Below are 23,206 nucleotides of genomic sequence, written 5' to 3'. Positions count from 1 at the left end.
GGGGCTCGTGTGTCTCGCGCCGGGGGCGCGGGAGGGAGCGGCGGAGCTCGCGCGCGAGAGGCGGCGGCGGGGAGAGACGGAGGCGGCGGAGAGCGGCGGGCGCGGAGCCGGCCTGACCTCGCTGGAGCGCCGCCGCCGCCCGCTCCCGCCGTCGCGCACCCGCTCCCCGCGGGCTGACAGGCAGGTGAGGGGCCTCGCTCGGCGCGGGGGGTCGGGGGGGGGGGGGGCGGTGATCACGCTTCTTACCGGCCGCTGGGGGGAGCCAGGGGCGGGGCGGGGCCTGCGGGAGCCGGTAGCTGCGGGCAGTCGCCGGGCTGGGCAGGGGCTGCGGCGGCGGGGCAGGGGGCAGGCGGCGGCGGGGCCTGGCACCGGGGAGCTGCCGCTCAGGTGGGTCCGCGTCCGGCGGCGGCTCCCCCGCGGGCTGCGTGGCCTGTCGGCCGGCCGGAGAGAGGGGGCGCCCGGGCGCGGCCGGGAGAGGCGGCCGGGGGGGTGCGGGGCCTCGCCCCTGCCGGGCCCCGCGCACGCTGTCACCGCCCGGGGGCTGGGCGGTGGCAGCGCTCCCCCGGCCCCGGCCGGCCGGCCCGCGGCGGGGACGGCCACATCACCGTGCCCGCTGCCTGGCTGGCGGCAGGCGAGCGGGCCCGCGCCCTCCCGGGCATTGCTCATGGTGGTGGTGCGCCGGGGCGGGCTGCTGGGCGCCGGGTGGGGTTTGGTTTTCCTCGTACGTTGGGTCCTTCCCGCTCTTCCCATTCGCGTTCCGGGTGGTATTTTTCCGCCCTGACTTCGTCTGTCCTTGGGAAGCTCACGCTTTTGTTGTCTTAGTCACATCATCTGAGGTAATGGTGACCGGTGTCTTTCTACCTAGACCTTGCGGTGGTGATGGGTTTCTTATCTTTTCCCTGCGAACGCTGAATGGTCACATCTCATTTATTTTATTGCATCGACTACGAAGTAAGCGTCAGCTGACACCGTGCTTTGTTTCTGAATCTGCTGCCGTCCTGAAGCATGTGTCAGGAATTGCTGTCTTTCCACATCTGTCTCATTTGTAACGTGAACTCTGAGTTATGAAGCGTACGGTTTATTTTACACGGACTGTTGTGTGCAGCACTGGAAGTTCACATTATGGTTTGTGCCAGTGTGGTGTGAAGTCGTTTAAAGTAAAACCCCAGTGGAAATGTGAGAGACTAGGAGATATGAAGGAAAGATATAGGGACCTGTGGTGGTGGTGGAAAGCAGTACAGAAGCCGAGAGAATGAAAGCAAATTCAGAGAAATAGAATCGTTCCAAAGAACAACGTGTGTTTTAACATTTTATCCATTTTTGTTTTGGGAGGCACATTGATGTACCTGGGGTAGTTGTAACTGGATAGTATGTTACCTTAAATTCAACAGGCTGTAACCAAAAAAAGTTGTCTGGCTTGATTGCAGGGTTGTAATTCTTGAAACAGTGGCTGACTCGGAGGTTACAGCAGTAACCTCCACCGGCTGCCTGCCCCTCCTTTTCTCCCGGAGGTTACTGCATCTCTAGCAGTAGGTGGATGAACATACATCTCTCCTCCTGAGCTACTGCGATCTACAGCCTGATGTATTACTCTATTTTGTGTTGAAAACTAGAGCAGCTCAGATGCGTACCCCAATTCAGGGTCACATATGAGTTAGCACCCTTACAGCCATATCAAATAAGTTTGGAAGAGAAAAATCACCACTTTGCCCATGCTAATGGGAGCAGAGCTGATAGTACAATAGTTGATTTTTTCAGTAATTAAATGTTTGGACAAAACCACTAGGTATTTAATAACTGAGACAGCTGTACTGAATGTAGTTTGGTTCTGGAAGCATAGTTCAGAACTTTTACCATAGAACAGCAGTTCCCTGAATAGTCTAGTATATAACTTGACTGTATCATCCAGAAATTTGGAATTGTCTTCAATCCATCAAGCTGCAAGAGGGACTGCACTTAGAGTTTGGGATCTGCTGAGCAGAATGTGAGTTATCATAACATTTGATATAATTTGAGATTTTTCCACTTTCCTGGGAAACCAATTTAGCTGTAATTAAATCACTATAAGGATGTTAGCAGGTTTTCTTCAGTTTGGGTTTCTGCTGTCTGGGCTATATTAAAGCATCATGTTTTTCATAAGTCTTAGCATTTTTCTTTGATCCTGTTGCAAGCTTTTATGGGATTCTGTTAGCATAAATTTTCATCTCTGATATCTGGCTAATGGCCTGACTGGCAAAGAAGCAGATTTGATATATACATAGCCTGTACCTTTTTATTGAATTGCGTATCTTGGTCATGGAAGAAACCTAGGTTGGGGTTTTTTTGCTGGATCTGCTACTTTGAGTTGAGAGGTAGCAGTTATCTGTGTTACTGTATGAATAGAAGTATTTCACTGGTTGCTTTTGCAACCAGTGCATGAGTTCATTGCTGTTATTCCTTATTCTGTGAAGCGGGATACTCTCCCCTTGTTATCCCTCCCCCCCTTGCCCCTCACTATTTTAATGCCTATTTCTCAAAGGCCTCTCTCTTGTGTGAGGTGTTTGTTGCAACACTTAACCTGACTAAGCCACCTGAAAATTGTAGTATGTTTAGAAGGTCTGGCTTGTTTTATCTGAGTATGGTATGCGCAGAACCATGTGGATGGATGAATGCATGCAGCTTTTAAAATAATCAGACTGCTAGAATTAAGAAAAAATAATACATGTTCTTGAACCTTGCTGGCTGCCCTGCCGTAAGAGCGGTCTGAGTAATGAGGATTCTGTCAATTGCTGCCTGTTTAAGCCATGAGTTTAACTCTGTGGCATGCAGTGGGCTGCCATGTGGCAGTGGTAGAGCATGAGACCCTACAATATTCAATGCTGATTTAGGAAAAGTGATGTTTTCTGGTATGTGGGCTATGTCGATACCGTTAACACAATTCTGTTGTTAGGACAAAATCATGATGGAAATTCTGTAGATGGACTCTGCTTTGCTTTGCACAGTGATATTACCCATGGTGACCTCAGGGTCTGAAGCTGTCTACATGGATTCACTAGTACTTCTGGGATTTTGGAGTACTTTTATCACATTTAGCATTTTGTTTCCACTGTTGGGAAGTTGGTTGTTGGTTGCATGCCACCTGGGGGGTGGGGGGTGGGGGGAAGAGAAACAACCGTGCATACAAATGCATGAAATTTGCTGATTGTATACTCTAAAAATCAGGCTATAAACTCTTTAGCTGTAGTGACAAAAAATTAATATCTACAGGTCTTCAGTCTTCTAGGGAATTAGTAGAGTTAGAGTTGAAGGCTTCTATAGGTATGTCAATGATAAAAGGAGGACTAGGGAAAATGTGGGCCTTCTCCAGAAGGAAATGGGAGACCTGGTTGCCTGGGTTATGGGGAAGGATGAAGTACTCTATGACTTTTTTGCCTCGGGTCTTCACTGGCAAGTGCTCCAGCCGCACCACACAAGCAGCAGAAAGCAAAGGCAGGGACTGAGAAAATGAACTGCCCACTGTTGGAGGAGATCAGGTTTGAGAACATCTAAGGAACTTGAATAGGCACAAGTCCATGGGACCTGATGAGATGCATCCATGGGTCCTAAGAGAACTAGTGGATGAGGTGGCTAAGCCACTATCCATCATATTTGAGAAGTCCTGGCAGTCTGGTGAAGTTTCCACAGACTGGAAAAGGGGAAGCATAACCCCCATTTTTAAAAAGGGAAATAAGGAAGACCCATGGAACTACAGGCCAGTCAGTCTCACCTCTGTGCCCAGCAAGATAATGGACCAGATCCTCCTGGAAACTATGAGAAGGCACATGGAAAATAAGGAGGTGATTGGTAATAACAGCCAGCTTGGCTTCACTAAGGGCTAATCATGCCTGACAAATTTGGTGGCCTTCTACGAGGGGATTACAGCATTGGTGGATAAGGGAAGAGCGACTGACGTAATCTGCCTGGACTTGTGTAAAGCATTTGACACTGTCCCACGTGACATTTTCGTTTCTAAACTGGAGAGACATAGATTCAATGGATAGACCACTTGCTGGATAAGGAATTGGCTGGGTGGTCACACTCAAAGAATTGTGGTCAACAGCTCGATGTCCAAGTGGAGACCAGCGATGAGTGGTGTTCCTGATGGGTTGGTATTGGGACCAGCGCTGTTTAACATCTTTGTCAGCGTCACGTACAGTGGGATTGAGTGCACCCTCGGCAAGTTTGCTGATGACACCAAGTAGTGTGGTGCAGTTGACACACTGGAGGGAAGGGATGCCATCCAGAGGGGCCTTGACAGGCTTGAGGGGTGGGCCTGTGTGAACCTCATGACTTTCAACAAGACTTGGGGTTGTTGGTTTATGAGAAACACCATGTGCACTTGCAGCCCAGAAAGCCAAGCGTATCCTTGGCTGCATCAAAAGAAGCATGACCAGCAGGTCAAGGGAGGTGATTCTCCCCTGCTGCTCTGCTCTGATGAGACTCGACCTGGAGCACTGTGTTCAGCTCTGGGGTCCCCAGCATAGGAAGGATGTGGACCTGTTGGAGTGAGTCCAGAGGAAGGCCGTGAATATGATCAGAGGGCTGGAGCTTCTCTCCTGGGAAGACAGACTGAGAGAGTTCAAGTTTGTCCACCTGGAGAAGAGAAGGCTCTGGGGAGACCTTATAGCAGGCTTCTAGTACCTAAAGAGAGCCTGCAAGAAAGCTGGGGAGGGACTTTTTACAAGGGCATGTAGTGATAGGACAAGGGGTAATGGCTTTAAGCTGAGAGAGTGTATATTTAGATTAGCTAAGGAAGAAATTCTTCCCCGTGAGGGTGGTGAGGCACTGGAACAGGCTGCCCAGAGAAGCTGTGGATGCCCCATCCCTGGAAGTGCTCAAGGCCAGGTTGGATGGGGCTTTGAGCAACCTGCTCTAGTGGAAGGTGTCCCTGCCCATGGCAGGGGAGTTGGAACTAACTGATCTTTATGGTCCTTCCAGCCCAAACCATTTTATGATTCTATGATTTTAATCAGTTCATCACTATGAAATTTATGTGTGTGTTCTGAATCCTGTTGATTTTTGTGTTTTGAACTTCTTTAAAAATAAAAAAGACACGTAATTTTTGTTGTTTCTCCTATCTGCTTTAAATTTAGAGACTTATAACTAGCTCCATGTGATTGCACGAAACAAATCCTGATATACCTGCCCAGCCTACCTGCATGTGTCAGTGTTAAGAGCGTAGGATAGGGAAGGGACTGTGTGGGTTGCTAAGGTCCAATCCTGGGTAAACCTAGGCAAGAACCAGCAGCTGAGGATGGTCCACAATGTATCTGCACTGTGTGCTAACCAACCTGTAACAAATTCGATGGTGCCAGTGAAATACGTAGAGCTGTAGGAGAGAATAGATGCTGGAAGAATGTCCAAGACTTCTGCCGTACCTGGGAAGCCTTTCAGTGTGATGTTCATATAGTGTTAAGAAATACGTGCCCCAGTTTCTGGAGGAAGACAGAAAAATACCTGTTGTTACACAGCAACCTGACCAAGGGAAAGAACTTGCATGTGCACCCAAATTTAGTGATGAGGTTAACTTTTAATATACCGTGAGCAGAACCACTTTAGTCTGACAAATCCGATGAGGTAAAGGCTTTTTTGATAAATATTTTTTATTTTTAGAAATATCAGTAGTACCTCATGTTTTGCCTTGAGTTGAGGCCAACCTCCAGAGCTTTAGGAAAAAATCCTTATAAGCAGATGGTTTATCACAAAGAGTATATAAATATGAGTAAATAAAGATTTAGCTGAAATTCATGCATTTTTATAGTAATAGTGACCATTTTTCTTTTTGTGGTCTTGTTTTTTGGGGAAGATAAGAAGGAATGAAGCTGTGGTGGTGAAAGCATACCATTTATTCTGATATCAAGACATACAGGAATTATAAGAAACAAAACCTGATGTCAGTTTAAAGCTGCTTTTGCAAAGCAGCTGCTATGGAGTAGAGCATGTTCTGTCATCTTATGTCTTCCTTGTGGAATAAGTAGATCTCATGAAAGGAAATGTATACTTGTGGGAGACAAATAATTGAGGAAGCTGATGAATATTGCTTTTAAACTTTTAAAAACGACTGGACATAAATAGATGTTGTTGCTTGGGCATCTATTCACGTGCTCTCTAGGAATGAGCAGCCATAATATGTACACTTACTTTTTTGTCTTCTATCTTAATTTCATTCATCCCTTTTGCTTTCTTGCTTTGATAAGGATAAATAACTGAATTCCATGGGTTCCAATGCCTTTTGTCTGGCATTGGCTGGCTTGCAAATAATTTCCAAAGTAAACTTTCTTCTGTCATTTTTGTGTGTAATAGTCATTAATCTAACATGAAATGTAGTGAGCTTTCTCTTACCTGTCAAAGCTAGTCAAACCTGAACTTTACAACATAGTCCTAAGGTAGATGCTTCATCACATTTTTATATGAAGTAACTAGCTTTTGTAATTATGGTGTGCACCAGAAAGTAACAGAAATTCAATTTTTCTCTTGGTTAACGCACCTCTGAGTTGTTGTGAATCTTGTCTATTCCCTCATCACACTCACTATTTGAATTCCAGGGTAAAGATATTTGGCACGGTTTTATTGGAATATAAGCTTTTTTGGAATTCCACCCCTCCCCCCACTGTGCTCTATTCTGGAGTCCAGGTCATACTCTAAAATCTAGTCATACTTACAATGAACTATTCAGGTGTGAACTATGAAAATGTGTTACTTCTGCTGACGAAGTCTAATGTGTCTGCTACAGTGCTTTATCAGATTAAGATGGCTCTTGAAAAGGTTGACTCTTCTGTTGCTATTATAAAACTTGCATTCAAAGCTTTCCTTGTGCGGACAGGAGTTGGTGCTACAAGGAAGTTCAGTCTTCTGGAAGCTGGGTATATGGCTTCCATTATGCTGAAGGGAGGCATTGTAGGAGTCCCTGTGCGGTAAGATGTGTTTGCCTGCCTAGTTCGTGATCAAACTGCCCCGTTCCTATCAGGCAGCAATGCTGTTAAGGGGTTGACTCTGTAAATGTTTCTGTCTGTCAGCTGGTGTCAGTGCTGAACAGAAACTACAGAGAAGAAATTCAGAGGAAATATTACTTGCTGAAGGCTGCAGAAGTTGTTCCAAAATTCTGTTTTAACAAATGTAAGCAGGGGTTTTTCTGTATTTCGTTGCTTACTTACCTTGAAGTAGTTACTATGGTATGAGTATTTGCCCTAGAGTGGGAGGAGATATGAAAGGCATCATATATTTATATGACACAGATATCCTCCAGAGGTTAAAAAACCTTTGTGTTAATGAATATCCTATTTTCTGTCAGCTGTAGCCAGGAATGTCTGCTTGTTGAGCCATTGCTTCACATGAAGTAGGGGCTGAGTGTGACAGCATTAGTAAACACATCTCATTTTATTGGATTCTTTGTCCTCAAGTTGATGTCAGTGTGATCCCTCCAGAATTTATGTTTCTACTATGTCCGAATACAACTCATATTGAAAACTACCAGATCTTTTGACAAGACTAGTGTACCTATTCCTGCCCGCTCTCACTTCATAACTGCCTTGCAAGTAAATCAGCATGAAGTTGTGAGGCTTACATTTTACTATTCTTTCAGCATGCTAGGTTCTGATGCAGGAGTTACCAGCTTTCGTGCTTCTTTGAATTACAGTTTCATTGATGCATGGTTCTGGGTATCACTACTTGGAGCGGTAGCTGCTTTGCTGTTTTGAAGGAGGCTTGATTCTCCATTGCTTTTCACTGGCTATTGTAATGAAACATTCATTTTAGTTTCTACAGGTTGCACGGTAGTACAATGCCACAATTTAAATGTTTACTGTCAGATTATAAACTTTTTTCACAGTGCATGATGTCTGTCTCTGAATGGTTTTGGACAGTTACCTGTGATCTTAGAAGATGTTTTTCTTAGGTGGCACTTCAGACAGGATGTACTGTTAATCTGCTTTACTGTTTTCATACAGAAAATGTGTTTCTAACTGTCCTTTTTTCAAACCTTTTTCTACAATGTTGTGTAAATCTTATCTGTTGTTCTTATGTTTCTGATAGTCCCTCTTTCAAGCTTTTTCTTAATCACTAGATAGCAATTTTCAGCTAATACTAAAGCAGGTCAATCGTATGTCTCTGTACTTGTAAAGATGCTATGCCAATCTCTAGATAACTATGAAGTTTTTAATTTGGCTGACACTAATTGTTTTGGATTTTTAAAATTTGGTTTGCAGATAGCATGCTCTTTGGAAGTTTTGGTTCTCTTGATGAGCAGGGAAAAGAGAGTTTTGTTTCACAAATGTAAACTATTCAAGCTACCTTGAGGAAAATGGTTTAGTGGCTTCAGTGTTTTTTTGTGTGTGGCTTTTTTTTTTTTTTTTTTAAACACTTGCAGTTTATAGTCTCTCTTTGTAATCTTAGGTAAGGGTTCCTGTATTGGCAAAAGGACCAAAGGTTTTTGAAACCAACGTGAATGTTTGAAAAGGAAAAACGGTCAGTGCACTCATGTCACAGTTGGACAGTGTTCCTTGTGGTTACAACTATCCTGTAAGGTTAACGGATGATTTATTTGGGACTAAATTTAGGCTGCATGTTGGCCTCATGGAAGATAAAGAGACTGTACTGCTCAACTTCCTGGTAAAATGCTACTATGAGTCAGAATACTGAAAAAGTTAACTTTTCTGGTTATGTTGCTGTCTGAAATAAATCTTCCAAGTAATTTTACTTGGACTCCTGGGGGGAAACTAGAACTCTTTTCTTCGTCCTGGTTAATTGGTAGTGCGAATGAGGAAAGATGTTTCTCTCGTGTCCTTCACTTGCTGTGTCCAGCATGGAAGATGTTTTTGCTAGTGTGAATTGTCTCAGTATCTGTTTCTGCTTATGGATTCCTATTAGTAACAAAGTAAAATGGACAGTGATAAAATAGTACTAGAGAAAAAAAAATAAAAAAGAAGTTAAGATTTTTCTTATAACTTTTTTCTCTTGAAATATGACAGATCTCTGTGTCAGTGAATATACTGAACCTGGCTGGATGGCTGGAAGAGTGTCTTTAGTTGATAATATGCACAATTTTAAAGTGTGACAATGGTGTAATGAAAGTTCTCATTTCAAGAGAAATACCTGGAGGGCTATGTTTGCTTGTTTCCAAAGACTTCTTTTCTTAATCTGCTGCTTTTGGTTGGTTTTCCTTTTGAAAAGTTAGTGCAGGTAGTGTGTGTTGGTGATGGCAGAGTCGTTCTCCCTGGGTTTCATGTGTGCCCACTCTGGGAATCCTTTCTGTAACCCTCATTGACAGCTAATTCTAGCAGTTGGCTTACATGGCTTGAATTATTTGATTTTTTTTGAGTAACAGAGGGGATGGTGCCTACCTGTGAAACACAGCTTAGAGCTGAATTAGCACAGGACTGGTGTTTCCACTTAAGGTGGACAAGAGTTGAGTAGCCTGCCTTGTACACTAGATGATGTTTACTGCACAGTGCCTGCTGTGGTACCAGCTCCTTTCAGCTACTTTCTGTCAAGGACATCAGTCACTTTCATTCTTTGAAAAGGCTATTAATAGTTTACCAAAATGTTTTCTAAAGCAAGGAGAAAGTAATTCCATGAATTTTCCATTGTGGGGGTAATTAACTTATTAGAAGTGATCTGAAATATTTTCTGCATTTCTCTTTCTTTACTAGATGTTACTTCCACATGCAGCTGTAATGTACTTCTAGCAACATTTAAATTTAATATTTTTTGAGGAAAGTGTTTTAACTAAAATACACAGAATAAAACATATCTAATCTTTTGGTTCAAGTTAAACTCATTTAAAGCTTTTAAGTGAATGAGTGTTTGCACTGATTTACTGTGGTGAGTTTCTAGCAAATAAATTAAATGCAGTGATTTGGATTAATTTTCAAGAGAATTCTCATGAATGCAAGCTCTCAGTTGAATGTACTTTATGTAGTGTCTAAGAAATCATATCTGACTTATTTTGAGTGCTCAAGTGGTGTCACAGCAGCGTTTTTAGCATTTTGATATGTCACACAGTGAGATTAGTCTGAAATAGCTTTTCTATTTGGAAGAAGTGTTTTTCTTCCAGATCTGGGGCACAGGGTCTCACTTACTGAAGTAACTCCAGTGGAACGCTGTAGACTTTATTACATAGCTTATATTTCTGTACTGTTTTGCATAAGGATATGTAGCTGAAATAGAAGAAATGTCTTATCTGTAGTTTGTATTAAAAATAATCTGTAGGTGGTGTTTTGGTAGCTCGCTTTGGTTGTCAAAAAAAAAGCGAGAGGAAGAGTGAGCACTTGAACTTCTTGAGGACTGCTCACAAAATAGTATCAACTTCTGTAAGCTTTGTAAAATTAGTCATGCTATTGTGTCTTCTATAAAATAATGTGAAAATAAAAAATGCTGGATTACTCTGATCTTGTTTTCCAATTAAAACTTAGGGTTAAACCAAACATTTTGAAATTATTTCTTGTTGTATCTTTCCCCATACTAACTTTTTTTCTGAAAGGAAAACATTATGGATCTTTTCTTCATCAGGCTTTTGCTTTTTTTCATTCTACCCTTTTCCATTATTTTTTTGCAATATTATTTTTCGGTCTCTTCCCCTCCACCCATTTTACTGTTTCTACAATTTCTTTTTAAAGTGTGTTCCTCTTTTAAGCCTAATCTTTCATCTGCTTGCCCACTTATTATCTCAAAAATATGCCATGCAGTTTGGAAAAATTAATTCCTAATATCTGGCAAACCTAACTTGAGAGCAGAAGGTAAGGCTAGATGAAAGCTGGTGTGAAAGGAAGGATGTTGGGATATGCAAGATGCTGCTGCTCTTTGGATGCTCTCTGGTATTCTTTCGTCTAATGGGGAGAGGTCAGATAAGGAATGTTTCAGTGTTCTAGTTTTCATTTTAGTTGAGCCCCATAGTGACTTGAAGTAGGAAAAAAAGTGACAACTGTACAGTGGGAGTGGTTCTACAGTCCAGTAGTTTAGTCACAAGAGTGGATTTCGTCCCTGTTTCTTGCTCCTCTACTAGATCTTGACTACTAACAGTGCTCTCAGCCCACTGCCCCTGTACTAAAGAGTTACCTACTAACGTCTGTGGAACAGCATAATATTACAGTGCAAAAATAAGGAATTTTATTGCACATGCTACCAGAGTTCTTGTTTAAAGAAAAAGTAGAGGAGAGAAGGAATTGCAACATGATGATGTCTTACCGTTCTGTTTTAAGACGTCCCTGCTGTTGGAAGGATATTATTTAATGGAATTAATCTCTGGTTAATGGTTAATGGGAAGTATGTTTTCATTGAATTCTTTGCTTAACCTGAATATAGATTTAAGTCATGTGGACAGAATCCCAGTTTGAGAGAAAATAAGAGACTGGAACCAGTTTTCAGTGCAGGTGTGATTCTCTTGTTCCTCTTAACCTCACTGGTCCCATTGCTGTGTGATGGCTGTTCTTTTGGAGTTGTATCTGTACTTGCGTAAGCTTTGCGGTCAGTGATGATTTCATGATTCTTTTTAGTTTCAGTTCTGCCTTCAGAGTTTGAAGGAGGGCTGACAGCAACACTAAAGGGACCTGCTAGTCAAAGTCATGATTGAAATAACTTCAGTACATCCTGCCTTCCCATTTGCAGGATTATTTCACAGCAACAGGGTTTAGAAACTGTGTCCTACAGAAGCTAGCAGTGCTTGAAGAAAAAAAATATGACTGAATGGGCTTTAAATTTTGATTGTCTCTGTTATTCAGAAAGGTAACAGGTAAAGAGTTAGGACCAGTTAGAAATAGGAAAAAAAGTTAGGTGACTATTGTAGAGTCCAGATCATGACCGACAAAATTATGGCTTGAAAATTGATGCGTTCTTTTTTTCTTCTCTCACTTTGCTGTGATAATAAAACAGCAGAAAAGCAAGAATAGAAGTTCCTTTTTGAGTTTAAATATTAATGTTCAAATAAGAGATTGCTTTTTTGTGGGTGGGATTAAAAAGATGCTGGAGAAGTGTAAAGGCAGTAGAATACACTTTATTCTAATGTGGAACAAAATATTTGATGATGAACTAGGTATTTAAGATGTTACTTATATTGATAAAGATTTTAACATGTTGTTCTTATTGGTACAGATATGGTCCTGAACATTGGGAGTACGTGACTTCAAAGATGGACAACTGGATCTCTTATAACTTGTGATTGGCCTTAAGCTGACTTAAAACCGTTGAAGAACTTAACAGGATTTCTCTTGTTCCTGATTTATGCCTATCTAATTGCCTCACACCACCAGCTTAATCATGTATGGAAGTGCTCGGTCAGTTGGTAAGGTTGAGCCAAGCAACCAGAGTCCAGGGCGTTCACCAAGGCTGCCACGGTCACCACGCTTGGGCCATCGTCGAACCAACAGCACAGGAGGCAGTTCTGGGAGTAGTACTGGGGGTGGCAGTGGGAAAACCCTTTCTATGGAAAATATTCAGTCCTTAAATGCTGCCTATGCTACGTCCGGCCCTATGTACCTAAGTGACCATGAGAACGTGGGTGCAGATACCCCAAAAAGCACCATGACTTTGGGACGATCAGGGGGGCGGCTGCCTTATGGTGTTAGGATGACTGCAATGGGTAGCAGCCCTAACATTGCCAGTAGTGGAGTTGCCAGTGATACTATTGCATTTGGAGAGCACCATCTCCCTCCAGTGAGTATGGCATCCACTGTGCCTCACTCACTGCGCCAGGCCAGGGATAACACAATAATGGATCTGCAGACACAACTCAAAGAAGTATTAAGGGAAAATGATCTGCTTCGCAAGGATGTGGAGGTGAAAGAAAGCAAGCTGAGTTCTTCCATGAACAGCATCAAGACCTTCTGGAGTCCTGAGCTAAAAAAGGAGAGAGCTCTGAGGAAAGATGAAGCTTCAAAAATCACCATTTGGAAGGAACAATATAGAGTTTTGCAAGAAGAAAACCAGGTTTGTCATCTGATGTCACTTTTGTGTTAGTACAGTAGCATGATTAAATGAGTTTATTAAACTTGCATGTCACATTTAAGTAGCTAAATTATATTGGTGCTTTTTCCAGGTAATTGGTATGACTAAGATGTGTTTTCAACTTGAAAGCCTCTTTTTAAATACTTCTTGTCAGACTTGTAATGCACCTCTTGAATGCTCATTTCTCCTTGTGTCTTGGTTTTTTTTCCTGGGACTGATGTTAACCACTCGGTTTCCTTTTGGAAGTATTCTACTCTGTTCATAATTAATATTTCTGTAGTGCTTACCTCCTGAAGAATTCTCTGAGATGCAGAATATACTGACTGCTGACTCCCAATACAACTGAACTGTTGCTGAATGTTGACGGATTGCCAGTAAAACAAAGTTCACGTTACACTGGTCTTATTTTAGAGCTCCAGTTAAAAATTCCAGACTTGATGTTTTCACAAACAGATATAAATTGTGTTCTTGGCTACATTTAACTAACACTGTTTAATACCTGCTCATCTACTCTTTTGTCATAAGCAGTGCATATCTTGTTATGCAACTATCATAAAGCACCCTACCCGTTTTTTTTGTAGTGGTCTAGCTAGTTAGAGAGTAGGCAGAAAAATAAAGAAACTTGGGCATCTAGTTCTTTTGTCTTGTCCCTCTCAAAAGCATGCCTAAATTAGAATAAAACTGAGAGGTTGACTAAAATTGAGCTCTCTTTGTAGTCAGCTGTACTTATTAAAAGTTTTTTAAAAATTTTCCCACCTAGGCCTTCTTGCTAGCTTAATTGTGAAGTAATTACTTGTCTTTGAGTTAGTGTCCTCCTGTTCAGTTGTTTGTGGTCAAATGCAAGTTAGGCATCTCTCTTGACTTTCCAGTAAGAAACCTCACCACTCTTAGTGAAAACAGGCCCAGCATCCAACTCCAAAAGTTTCCTGAAATTGACAAATTTCCCCATTGAGCTTTTTAAATATCCAAGAAAGTTTAATGAAATATTTTCCATAACTCAAGCATGGTCATGTTCTTGAAGCTCTTAAGGTATACTTGCTATTTTAGGCAGTGCTTTTATTAAGATTTGCTTTAGAAGGTGGAGGGGAGAAGATACTGCTGGAGGAAGAAAGTAGTGCTGGTTATACTTGGCATGTTATATGCTACTTTCAGGCGACCTGTCTTAAATAGTAGGTTCCTTTTGTTAGTGATAATCTGCTACACTGCTGCTACACTGAAACTGTGTGATTTTTTTTTCTTTTTTCCCCCTTCACTTTTTAAAGAACTGAGTTGAAGAAAGTAAGTTGCTTTTCCTGAGTCAGGATGAAATAATTTAATGAACTTGTCATGTATAGCTGTATTCTTACTGAGTGGTAAGTATCAAAACATGGGATTTGTTCATGTGTGTGACATTTCGTATTCATTTTCATACACCTCCCTGGAGTGAAGAAAACCTAAAGTTAAACAGCTTTTAGTAGCGAAGTAGGATTTCCTTAGAAAGAGTAATCCAGTGACAATTTTAGTTTAGGATGTAGTGGTGCAGTACCAGTATAATGAAAACATGGAATACCATTCACTCATCTTTGTAATGTTCTTTGTATTTCAGATGCAGGCAAGTATTTTAATTCTCAGTTTATTTTCATTTTTAAGTTCAGTTTTCATACTGAAGAGAATGTCGGAATATATTTTTTCTGAAATAAATATTGACATTTGAGGATGCTGTGGAAATCTTGCAAGAAAAATGCCATGAGTATATAGTTTAGAATGGATTAAGCAGTTACCAAATATGTATAGGTTGAAGAACAGTGATTCTTCTATCTGAGGTTTGTTTTTTTTCTTGTCTTAAGTTTATCCCCTAATTAAGCATTTACAGATATTTCCAGGCCACTGTTCTCTAGGCAATCACTATAATTACTACCACACTGGTAGAATTGTATAACTTTGGTCCAAAAAAAGAAGGGTGCAATTTAAAAGTAAAAGGGTATTATTGCAATGAGCTGTAAAAACTAAGAATGCTAATTAATAGATTATACTTAGCTAACAGTGTGTCCTAATTAAACTCCGTTCATTGTGTCTTCTATAGCCTTTTGGAGTTGGTCACTTCAGCCATTTATAAGGAAGATCAGTTTAATAGGATTTACTGTAATTAAACAGACTTCTCTGTTTAGACACTGAACAAGGGATTTCTCTGATCTGTTGGGGGATCAGAAAACCCTTTTCATTACCCCTCCAGCCTCCCCATACAATGAGTTCCAGTATAATTGCAGGAAATTGTGTTTTAGATCTCAATGCAAGTATTTCATCACATCTCTTTTAATAAAGACTTCTCACATTTGCAGAACTTGTGCTTTATATTATGTTTAGCTAAGACCAAATACATTGTTAAAAATTGACTCAACTCAGAGCCAAGATGCTGACTGACTCATGCGATTATCTGATATCTCATCTCTTTGCTGTGGTTTTGGTTCTTTATTCCTGTACCACACTTGATTGTCCCTGATTGTATTTTTTTTTATTGCTATTCTTGTCACCTCAGCTTTGAATGATTGAATTGCCTCTTGATTTTGGAAGTTGTTAAAAATATGTGACGATGTATGCTCTAGTTGATTGCTACCTCAGCCTCCGGTGAAAAATACACTGGTACCTTTGGGTTTTCTTCCCTATTTCTTGGGAACATGTGCAAATAAATCACTGTTATTGATGTATTACTAATTTCCAGGAAATTTTCTGAATTCAATAAAGATCAGAGAATCAATAGGGAAAGAGCATGCTGCCTGTCCTGAGACAGTCACATCTCTTTTTGTTCAGTTGCTGCCTTAGCGCAGTTGGATGTAATAACTGAGTGTCATGCACATGCATCTCTTTAGCTTTCACTTGGGTTGAGAGTGCTTTAGTCTTGCTCAGTTGTGGTGTTTTCACGAGCTGTGGTGCAGCACAGCTGTATTCATCAGTTACTCTGTGCAAATACAACAGCTGTGGAGTGTAGCATATGCTGAACTTTATTTTCATCCTTTGTAACTGATCTTGAAGAGCCAGAAAATCCTTTCTTTTCATAAATGGGGGATGTCATTGTCATCTCATCTTGAAGAGCTCAAAACTAAACACAGAAAGTATTCCTGTAGTTAACGTAGATTCTTGGAAAAATACAATAGTTTTCAGTGTAATGTGGATTAGTTAACCAATTATACTTTGCAAGAAGCCAAAAGGAGAGTGCTAATTATTTCCTAAAGGTTAACAAACATGTGCATATCCAAGGAGGGACTGATGGAGTCAATAAACAGGAACTTGTTTTTGTCATGGTATCACTTTCCTTAGCATGCTTTAGAAGGAACTGTATTTTTCTGAGTATAAATTATTTATTTTTTTTTTAGTGTGTGTGTGGTTTAAGGTTTCCCTGGAAACCTCTTCATCAGAAGCCAGAAGAGGGAAGGAAAGACAGGTTTTTTTGCACTTTGGTAGAAATAATTTTCCTAAAAACTGGACCATAGTGGACTATGTGGAACTCAAGAACAAAGGAACTTCTCTCAGTTGAAACTTGCTTATAACAAGGTGATTGTCCCTTAAAAAAAAAAAAAAAAAGTGCAATGGAAATTAAATGTCTAACGCCCTGCATTGAAATCTCCCACATTTGACTGATCTATGTTTAAGATCTTATATGTGTTTCAGCTGAAATGATGTGGTACTGCTGTAAACATCTTTTTACTTTGATGTATTTCTGTGGTCTTTCTGTGATTAGAGGCGTTGGATGTCTGAGTGAGAGAGTTTAACCAAGAAAATATTTCTGAAAGGAATTTCACCTTGCTTGGGGTAACCACTTGAAGAATAATCTGCTTTATTGTGATGGAGAAGTGTGATGGGTGTACTGCAGCATTTCATCATCTGCCTTCTTGAGGGCCAGAAGTAACCTCCATTTCATAGTAGCGTGGAATGAGCATCTCACTTTTTAACGTATAGTTGGCCATGTGTTAGCCTCTTAAATGCATTGGGTGCTGCTATTGTGAGACTGGCAGAGCTTCTAATGAGTACATGATCTGAAAATTGGATTAATTCTCACTTCTGCATTGATGTAATTTTTTGGGTTTTTTTAAAATTATATATAAAATAGAGCTCTGATTTGTCTTAGTACTGTGTCATTCTAATACTAATACCGTTCCTGAGTTGGTTGTTAGTTGATAGAAGGCTAAACTTTCTCCCATTATAATTGTATAATTGCACAATATGTGGTTCCATAGTCATTGCTTAAAGGCATTATCTGTATCCCGCAGCATTACACTTAAAAAATTCTTTCAATGACAGATGTCTGTTGGCTCTCCAGAATGCTGACAGTTTTAAGGTTCCCTTTGTCTTGCTCCAGTTGCAGCATTAAATTATAACTTAATTATCTTTCAGAATAACTCAAAACTGTCTCCTTAAGTGTGCTTGGTATCTGAGGCATTTATCAATTTGCAGCGCTTTGTGGTGACTTCAAAAATTGTCATGTAATTGCCCAAGAGATGGGCCTTCTGTGTTCAGTCTTTCTGCAATTCTATAAGGAAATCTTGTATATTTATAATCTATAAGGAAGTACTTATATTACTGAAAAAAAATCAGACTTTTTGTGCTTATCTAGGTTTCCCCAACACTCTTTTTCTCCCATGTTTCCTATTGAGGTAGAATCTAAAACCGTGAGTTGCTTTGAACTGTAGCATAGGCTGAACAGCTGGTTTCTACTTGATCCATTAAACATAGAAGGGGAATACTACCAACTTAAAAGGAGCTTGTAATAAAACAGATGACGTCAGTGGTGCTGTTGAACTTAGTAGTTTAACTGTGCTTTTTGCTGTTAAGCTGGGGGAGGGATTACTTTAAATTCTGCAGAACTTTAAATAGCAGACTCTCTGCTATAATTCTTTGTCTGCTATGTATTGAGACTGGTCAGGCATTGCACTCCGAACTAGGGTTGCAGTGTATTGCTCTGCAATTCAGTATGTATATTCCTGAAAAGTCTTGTCTGTGTTACTGTATTTGTCTAGATGCCATTGTCTCTTTCAGCATTACTGTAATTCTGGTGTTTAGGTTACTAACTTTTTCCCTTAAGTCTTCTTACTTTCTAAAGTATGAAGTAGGTAGCTTGGAACTGTGTAAGGCTCTGGTTTGGGACAGGCTTCCTTTTAGTCACTCAGTGGACAGTTGAACAATAATAGATAGTAGCAATAGCACAGAGGTACTCCTACCTACTAGTTCATTTTAGCAGGGATCTTGTACGGAAATTATAGCTTTCTAGTGCCAAATCCAGTATTCATGTGTCTGTCTTACTCTATGTGGTATTAAGTAGAGGAGCACTTTTGATGGAACTGCCAGTCCATTGAAAAAGGATTGAAGTTGTCCTAATATGTATGCCAGTCTTCATGTATACCTCCAAGGCCAAAAACTGAGATCAGGCCTTTTTTTAAACTCTTTCCAATTTTGTGATATTGGAAAGCCTCGTAGACTTGAAGATGATGCAGCAGAGTGGCATGCCATGACCAAATTGTTAGTTGGAAGGAGCATTTACTTTTTCAGCAAAGTATAAGATCCTGTAAAACAGTCTGTATAACGCTTGAGGCATTAGTAAGAGAAACTTTTGTCTTTAGGGTAAATACATTATATATATATATATTTTTATTATTATTTTTTTTTCTGAGATAACAGCTAGAGACCAAAAGAGTCCAGAAGAGACATCCCTGTGCTCTGAAAGTGATTACTGTGGTGGATAACTTACGAAGAGCCGTCATGCCAGCTATCTGAATTGGTAATTGAAGAAAGAGACATTGTGAAACACTACTTTAGTCTCAGCTGGCAGGAGGGAAAACAGGGAATAAACGTGGTAGTGCTCTATATGTTCCAGTGTACAACTCCTTTGAATTCATTTTGTATATACACTTGTGTTTAGTGAACACAATAAAATAATAGTGTTATCAGTAATAGTGATTTGTGGTGGTCTGAGCTCCTCAGCAGAAATCAGATTACAGTGGCTTGTCAGCAGGTAAGCGTAGCTGTTCGGGATTATACAATTTATTATTTTTTTTCCTGCATGGATAATGCTTTATACTGTTGTTTGTTTGGGTTTTTTTTAATATTTTTTTTGCATAATCTCATGAACAGAGGGGAAAAAAAACTTCATCCACTAAATGTAGCAGATCATAATTGTATCTCCATTTTTTTGTCTGAAGATAGAAATTATTAGACCTTGAAAAGAAAGTCTTTTCAGCAAAACTTAGTTTTATAACCCACAAGGTCTACATAAGTATATTTTTACTTAGTATTTGCAGATTTCCTTTGGGTCCTTTCAGAAAGACCAGAGTCACTTTTTGTAGTGGAAAAAAAAAAAAAGACAAAGTGTAATTAGCTTCCTGCTATGTCAGTACTTGTTACATCTAAGTGATTTGCTTAGTTCTTGCAGTAGTAGTACCTTGGACTGTGAAGCAGAAATGGGTTTTTTGGTTATATTAGCAGCCTTGGGAAGCAGGTAGCGATGATCAGCTTTTGTAAAACTCCATTCTAACTTAAAGATCATAGCAAATCACCAAAACCACCCTTGATTTAGTGATCCTTTTATTTACTGTTGAAATGCTTTGTAACGTAATTGTGCCCTGTTGCTGTATTGTTTTGTACAGTCAGTTTTGCTTCCAAAGAATATTAAATAGTCAATAGTCTGTTTTCCTTTATCCTGAGGTACCTGTACTCCTCTCCCCTCTGCCCCCCCCCCCTTACAACCTTAGACAAAACACCAAAAATTTCTGTACTGATTGGGAGACATTTGGGTTATACCAATATGCATCATGTTTTATAATTGTAGAGTCAGTATTTACATTTAAATCATAAAGAAACTATCCATTGAAGGAGATCTCATGGAAATTTGATTTTTTTTTCAGTTGACCTCTGTTAAGAAATTCATCTTAGGGATTCACACTAGGAAGAGACTGAATTCTTAAAAAAAACCCCAACAACACAACAAAACCAAACCACTACCACCATGCCAAGAAAAACCCAACAAAAAACCCAACCAAACCCAAACCACACATCAAAGTTCCTCCCCAAAAACCCACCAAAAAATAAACCCCCAAAACGTAAAATAGTCATTTTATTGCATATGTGCTCACTGAAATGAGCACGATCAGATGCCAAAATACTGGCAATAGAACACCATTAAGAGTGCTCCTAGTGATCATTGCATTAGAAGTCAGAGGAGTTAAACTTACAGCAGTTACAGGAATAAATACCATGTGACTGGCCTCTTCAGTGTAATTTTAGCAACTTCATTTATAAACTGGAATGCTAAGTAATGTATTATCATCAGTAAACCTGAGATTTTGGTGGCTGTTGCATTTAAACTGCTTATTCATCTATATAAAAGCTTTATTTTTTCACTAATTTTTCCCGTTATTTCAATGACTCAAGTGTGTGCAGTGGGCTGCTTTTGCTCTTCCTTGGGTAGGGGTTACTGGTCCAGGATCTCCTTGAAAGAGAGAGAAAAATTATTTAGTCCTGGCTGCTCTATGCTGCCTGCCGTTCCTGTATGGATTGTGTTTCAAATCTAAGCTTGTTGTCCCTGTTTTGGAAAACAAATACTATAAGCAACAAGGGTGAGCAATTGTTTGGAGGCAGTTAGATTCTTCCAGTATTTGGCACCACATCAAAAGGAATTTAAAGGTAGTATGTGGTTTCCTAAAGATCTGGGGCAGTTCATTGCAAGTAAACAAAATAAGACCAGATCATAGGGGTGATAGCTTTTCGAATCTTATGCGTAAGGTAGAAAATAAATTCTGCTTTTTAAAAAAGTGCTTTGTTTAACACCTGTTGCTGTATGATACCTGCATTGTTACCAGGTTCTGTAGCATGTTGCTGTGCCTTTCTGTTTATGCAGTGGTACTCTTTTCTGCTTCTTCCCTTCTTCTCCCTTCACGTCCCATTCCAGTGTGCTGGGGAGAGAAACAAGGAGACAGCCTAGGTTTAGAAGAATAAGCAAGTAGTAAATGATAGTCCAAAATTAACTAAACTTCACTGTTATCTGTATCAAAGCTAAGTATAATTGCATTTTTTCCTGGCCAATACATACTACTTCATCATGATGTTCTTGTTAGCAGCACTATCAAGGAGTAGGGCACTTCACTCAATACTCTTCTGCTGTCTAAACATTTCACAGATGCGGGCGTTATGCTTGACATTCAATTTATGGATTTTTGATCCCTCTTGTCATATATGATTAGGTACCTGCTACCTTGGGTTGTTCAGTTTTGAGAACAGATGGCCTTCTAATTATATATTGATGTGGATTCCAAAGAATACAGGACCATGCATTTCTTCTGATACTTTTTGTCACTTGTTTCAGAGATTAAAACAAGTCAGCAGGTGAACTACTACCATTCAGAGAAGAAGCACTCTTTTCTTCAGGTACTTTGTACAGGATCTGGTTCTTCCATAGTAGTTGATTGTTCCTGGCATTAAAAAAAAAAAATATGCAGGTCCTGCCTCCTTTAGTGCAGTGTGCTGAGGCTAAAATGCCTTTTTTCCTTACAGGAGTCATGGAATTGTTTGCATGGTCTGGTTTTTGGTGGAATGATGTCTCTGATGAGAAATACTTTCTTGACTTAGCCAAGGGAAAGGCTTTCTGAACATATGTTTGTGTTGGACCATGTTGTCTTTGAGGACCTATGAGCACAAGAATGCTTTTCTCAGGCTTAACCTATTGGTAGACTTGAGTTATTTTTGACCAGGAGGAAGTCCTGACACTGAAGGCAGTGGTGTCCTGTAGTAGACCTCCTATCTTGCTGTGAGGAAACAAAGCTGCTTTTTTTTTTTTTAATTAATATTGGCATAATTGAGTCAACTTTCTACATTATAAGTGGATATCAGTTCTCAGATGAACAGAAATAAAACATAAAGCAACAAAAGTAAATTGAGATAAACTAGAGTTTTCCTCATTAAGGACGCAAGATACCCATGCAGCCTATTCCAGCATCTAATCTCACCAAGAATCCACAAGGCTCATTCATATGGCTACATCTCTTTTGAGAGATGGAAACATTTAATACTAAACATTTGATTTGCTAAAAGATTCAGGGTATACCAAAGCTCTTAAATTCTTAATAGAAATGTTAAAATGTCAAAGGCAAGACAGCTAAGAAACACCAACCTTCTTGGAAAGTAAAACTTTACTGTAGAAGATGCTAATCCTCCATAGTCAATTCATGCCTTGGATCTGATCTAAAGAAGCAGTAGACTGGTGAAAAAGATGTTGTCTTTGAGTGGTCATACTTCTACAACCTGGGCTAGATCCTTTCAGTGGAGCTAGGTGTTAGGACTGAAGGTTTCTATATCATGTCTATGTTGAACACTTTCTTGCCAGTGTACTACAAAATTAAATTACTTTTTCTGCTTTTCACAATGGAAGATGCCTCTCACGCACACAAATGGAAAGCAACTGTGAGGTTTTTCTCTTCCACGTACAAAAAAGCTGGTCTTAGTTGTATTGTAGACTTAAAAAGAGCAAAGAAGCATGTAGGATAAGATTTGCTCCTATCTCTTTTTAAGTTACGATTTGTTTTATGGAAGTCTTATGGGACATGGTTGTTGATCTGATCCACAAGAGATCCCTCAGCTCACAGTAAGACTTAAGTATCAGTCTGGATTTCGCGTCAACTAAAAATGTACATATGAAGTTCCTGAAAGTGGTTTTGGCTTCTGTGGCAAGAGATTTCAGTGTTTCTTTGCTGGATGAGAGAAGTACATCCGTGAGGAAGATGAGAAAAGCTTTAGGCTGAGGATTAGTGCTAATAGGTGAAACAATGAATCCCAGAATAATCATAGAAAAAGGAAATGGGCAGAAAGGACAAACATAGTAAAGGCTTTTAATTAAATTGTTAGGAAATGCTGTGCCCTGCACTGGAGACTCAGGAAGTAACTGCCTTATTTCCCTTGATTGGGTAAGTATGGAGAATCGGATTGTTCAGTGATTCGTTATTAATCTCTGATCATTTTAGACTACAAATGACAGTGTTGAAGCATAGTTAAACACCAAAATTTCAGTGTTTTGCTGATCGTGCTGCACAGTAATCTTGCTGAGGAAGGAGAAAAGAACTATGGGAGAGGGCAGAGGTAAAAATCTAGATAATTCTTTGATCTGACCCAGTCTAACAATTTTTGTGTGGTTTAGATTAGCATAACAAATATATAACAAATAATTGTACTTTTTTAAAATCTTCCTTTTGTGTGTCCATATGTTAAAAGCAACAGATGTAGTTACTTGTGAAGA

The 23,206-nt window shown here is 40.0% G+C and overlaps 1 protein-coding gene across 11 annotated transcripts in view; it reads left to right on the top strand.

Moving 5' to 3' along the window:
- ERC1 (ELKS/RAB6-interacting/CAST family member 1) overlaps positions 1–23,206 on the top strand; it is a 304,473-nt gene that overhangs the window by 2,249 nt on the left and 279,018 nt on the right. For 9 of the 11 annotated variants that reach the window (XM_055711657.1, XM_055711655.1, XM_055711653.1 and 6 more), the window contains exons 1-2: positions 6–184; positions 12,103–12,936. In XM_055711657.1, the coding sequence (XP_055567632.1) occupies positions 12,268–12,936 (669 nt within the window). In that variant the 5' untranslated portion in view covers positions 6–184; positions 12,103–12,267. Of the gene's footprint in view, positions 1–5; positions 185–299; positions 388–12,102; positions 12,937–23,206 lie in introns of those variants that run through there. The other 2 variants (XM_055711652.1, XM_055711662.1) reach the window with 2 other exon arrangements.

The sequence above is a fragment of the Falco cherrug genome, chromosome 5 (genome assembly GCF_023634085.1).
Source record: "Falco cherrug isolate bFalChe1 chromosome 5, bFalChe1.pri, whole genome shotgun sequence".
Classification (NCBI taxonomy): domain Eukaryota; kingdom Metazoa; phylum Chordata; class Aves; order Falconiformes; family Falconidae; genus Falco; species Falco cherrug.
The sequence above is the reverse complement of the archived record's forward strand: the minus strand, read 5'-3'. Positions and strand labels throughout refer to the sequence as shown.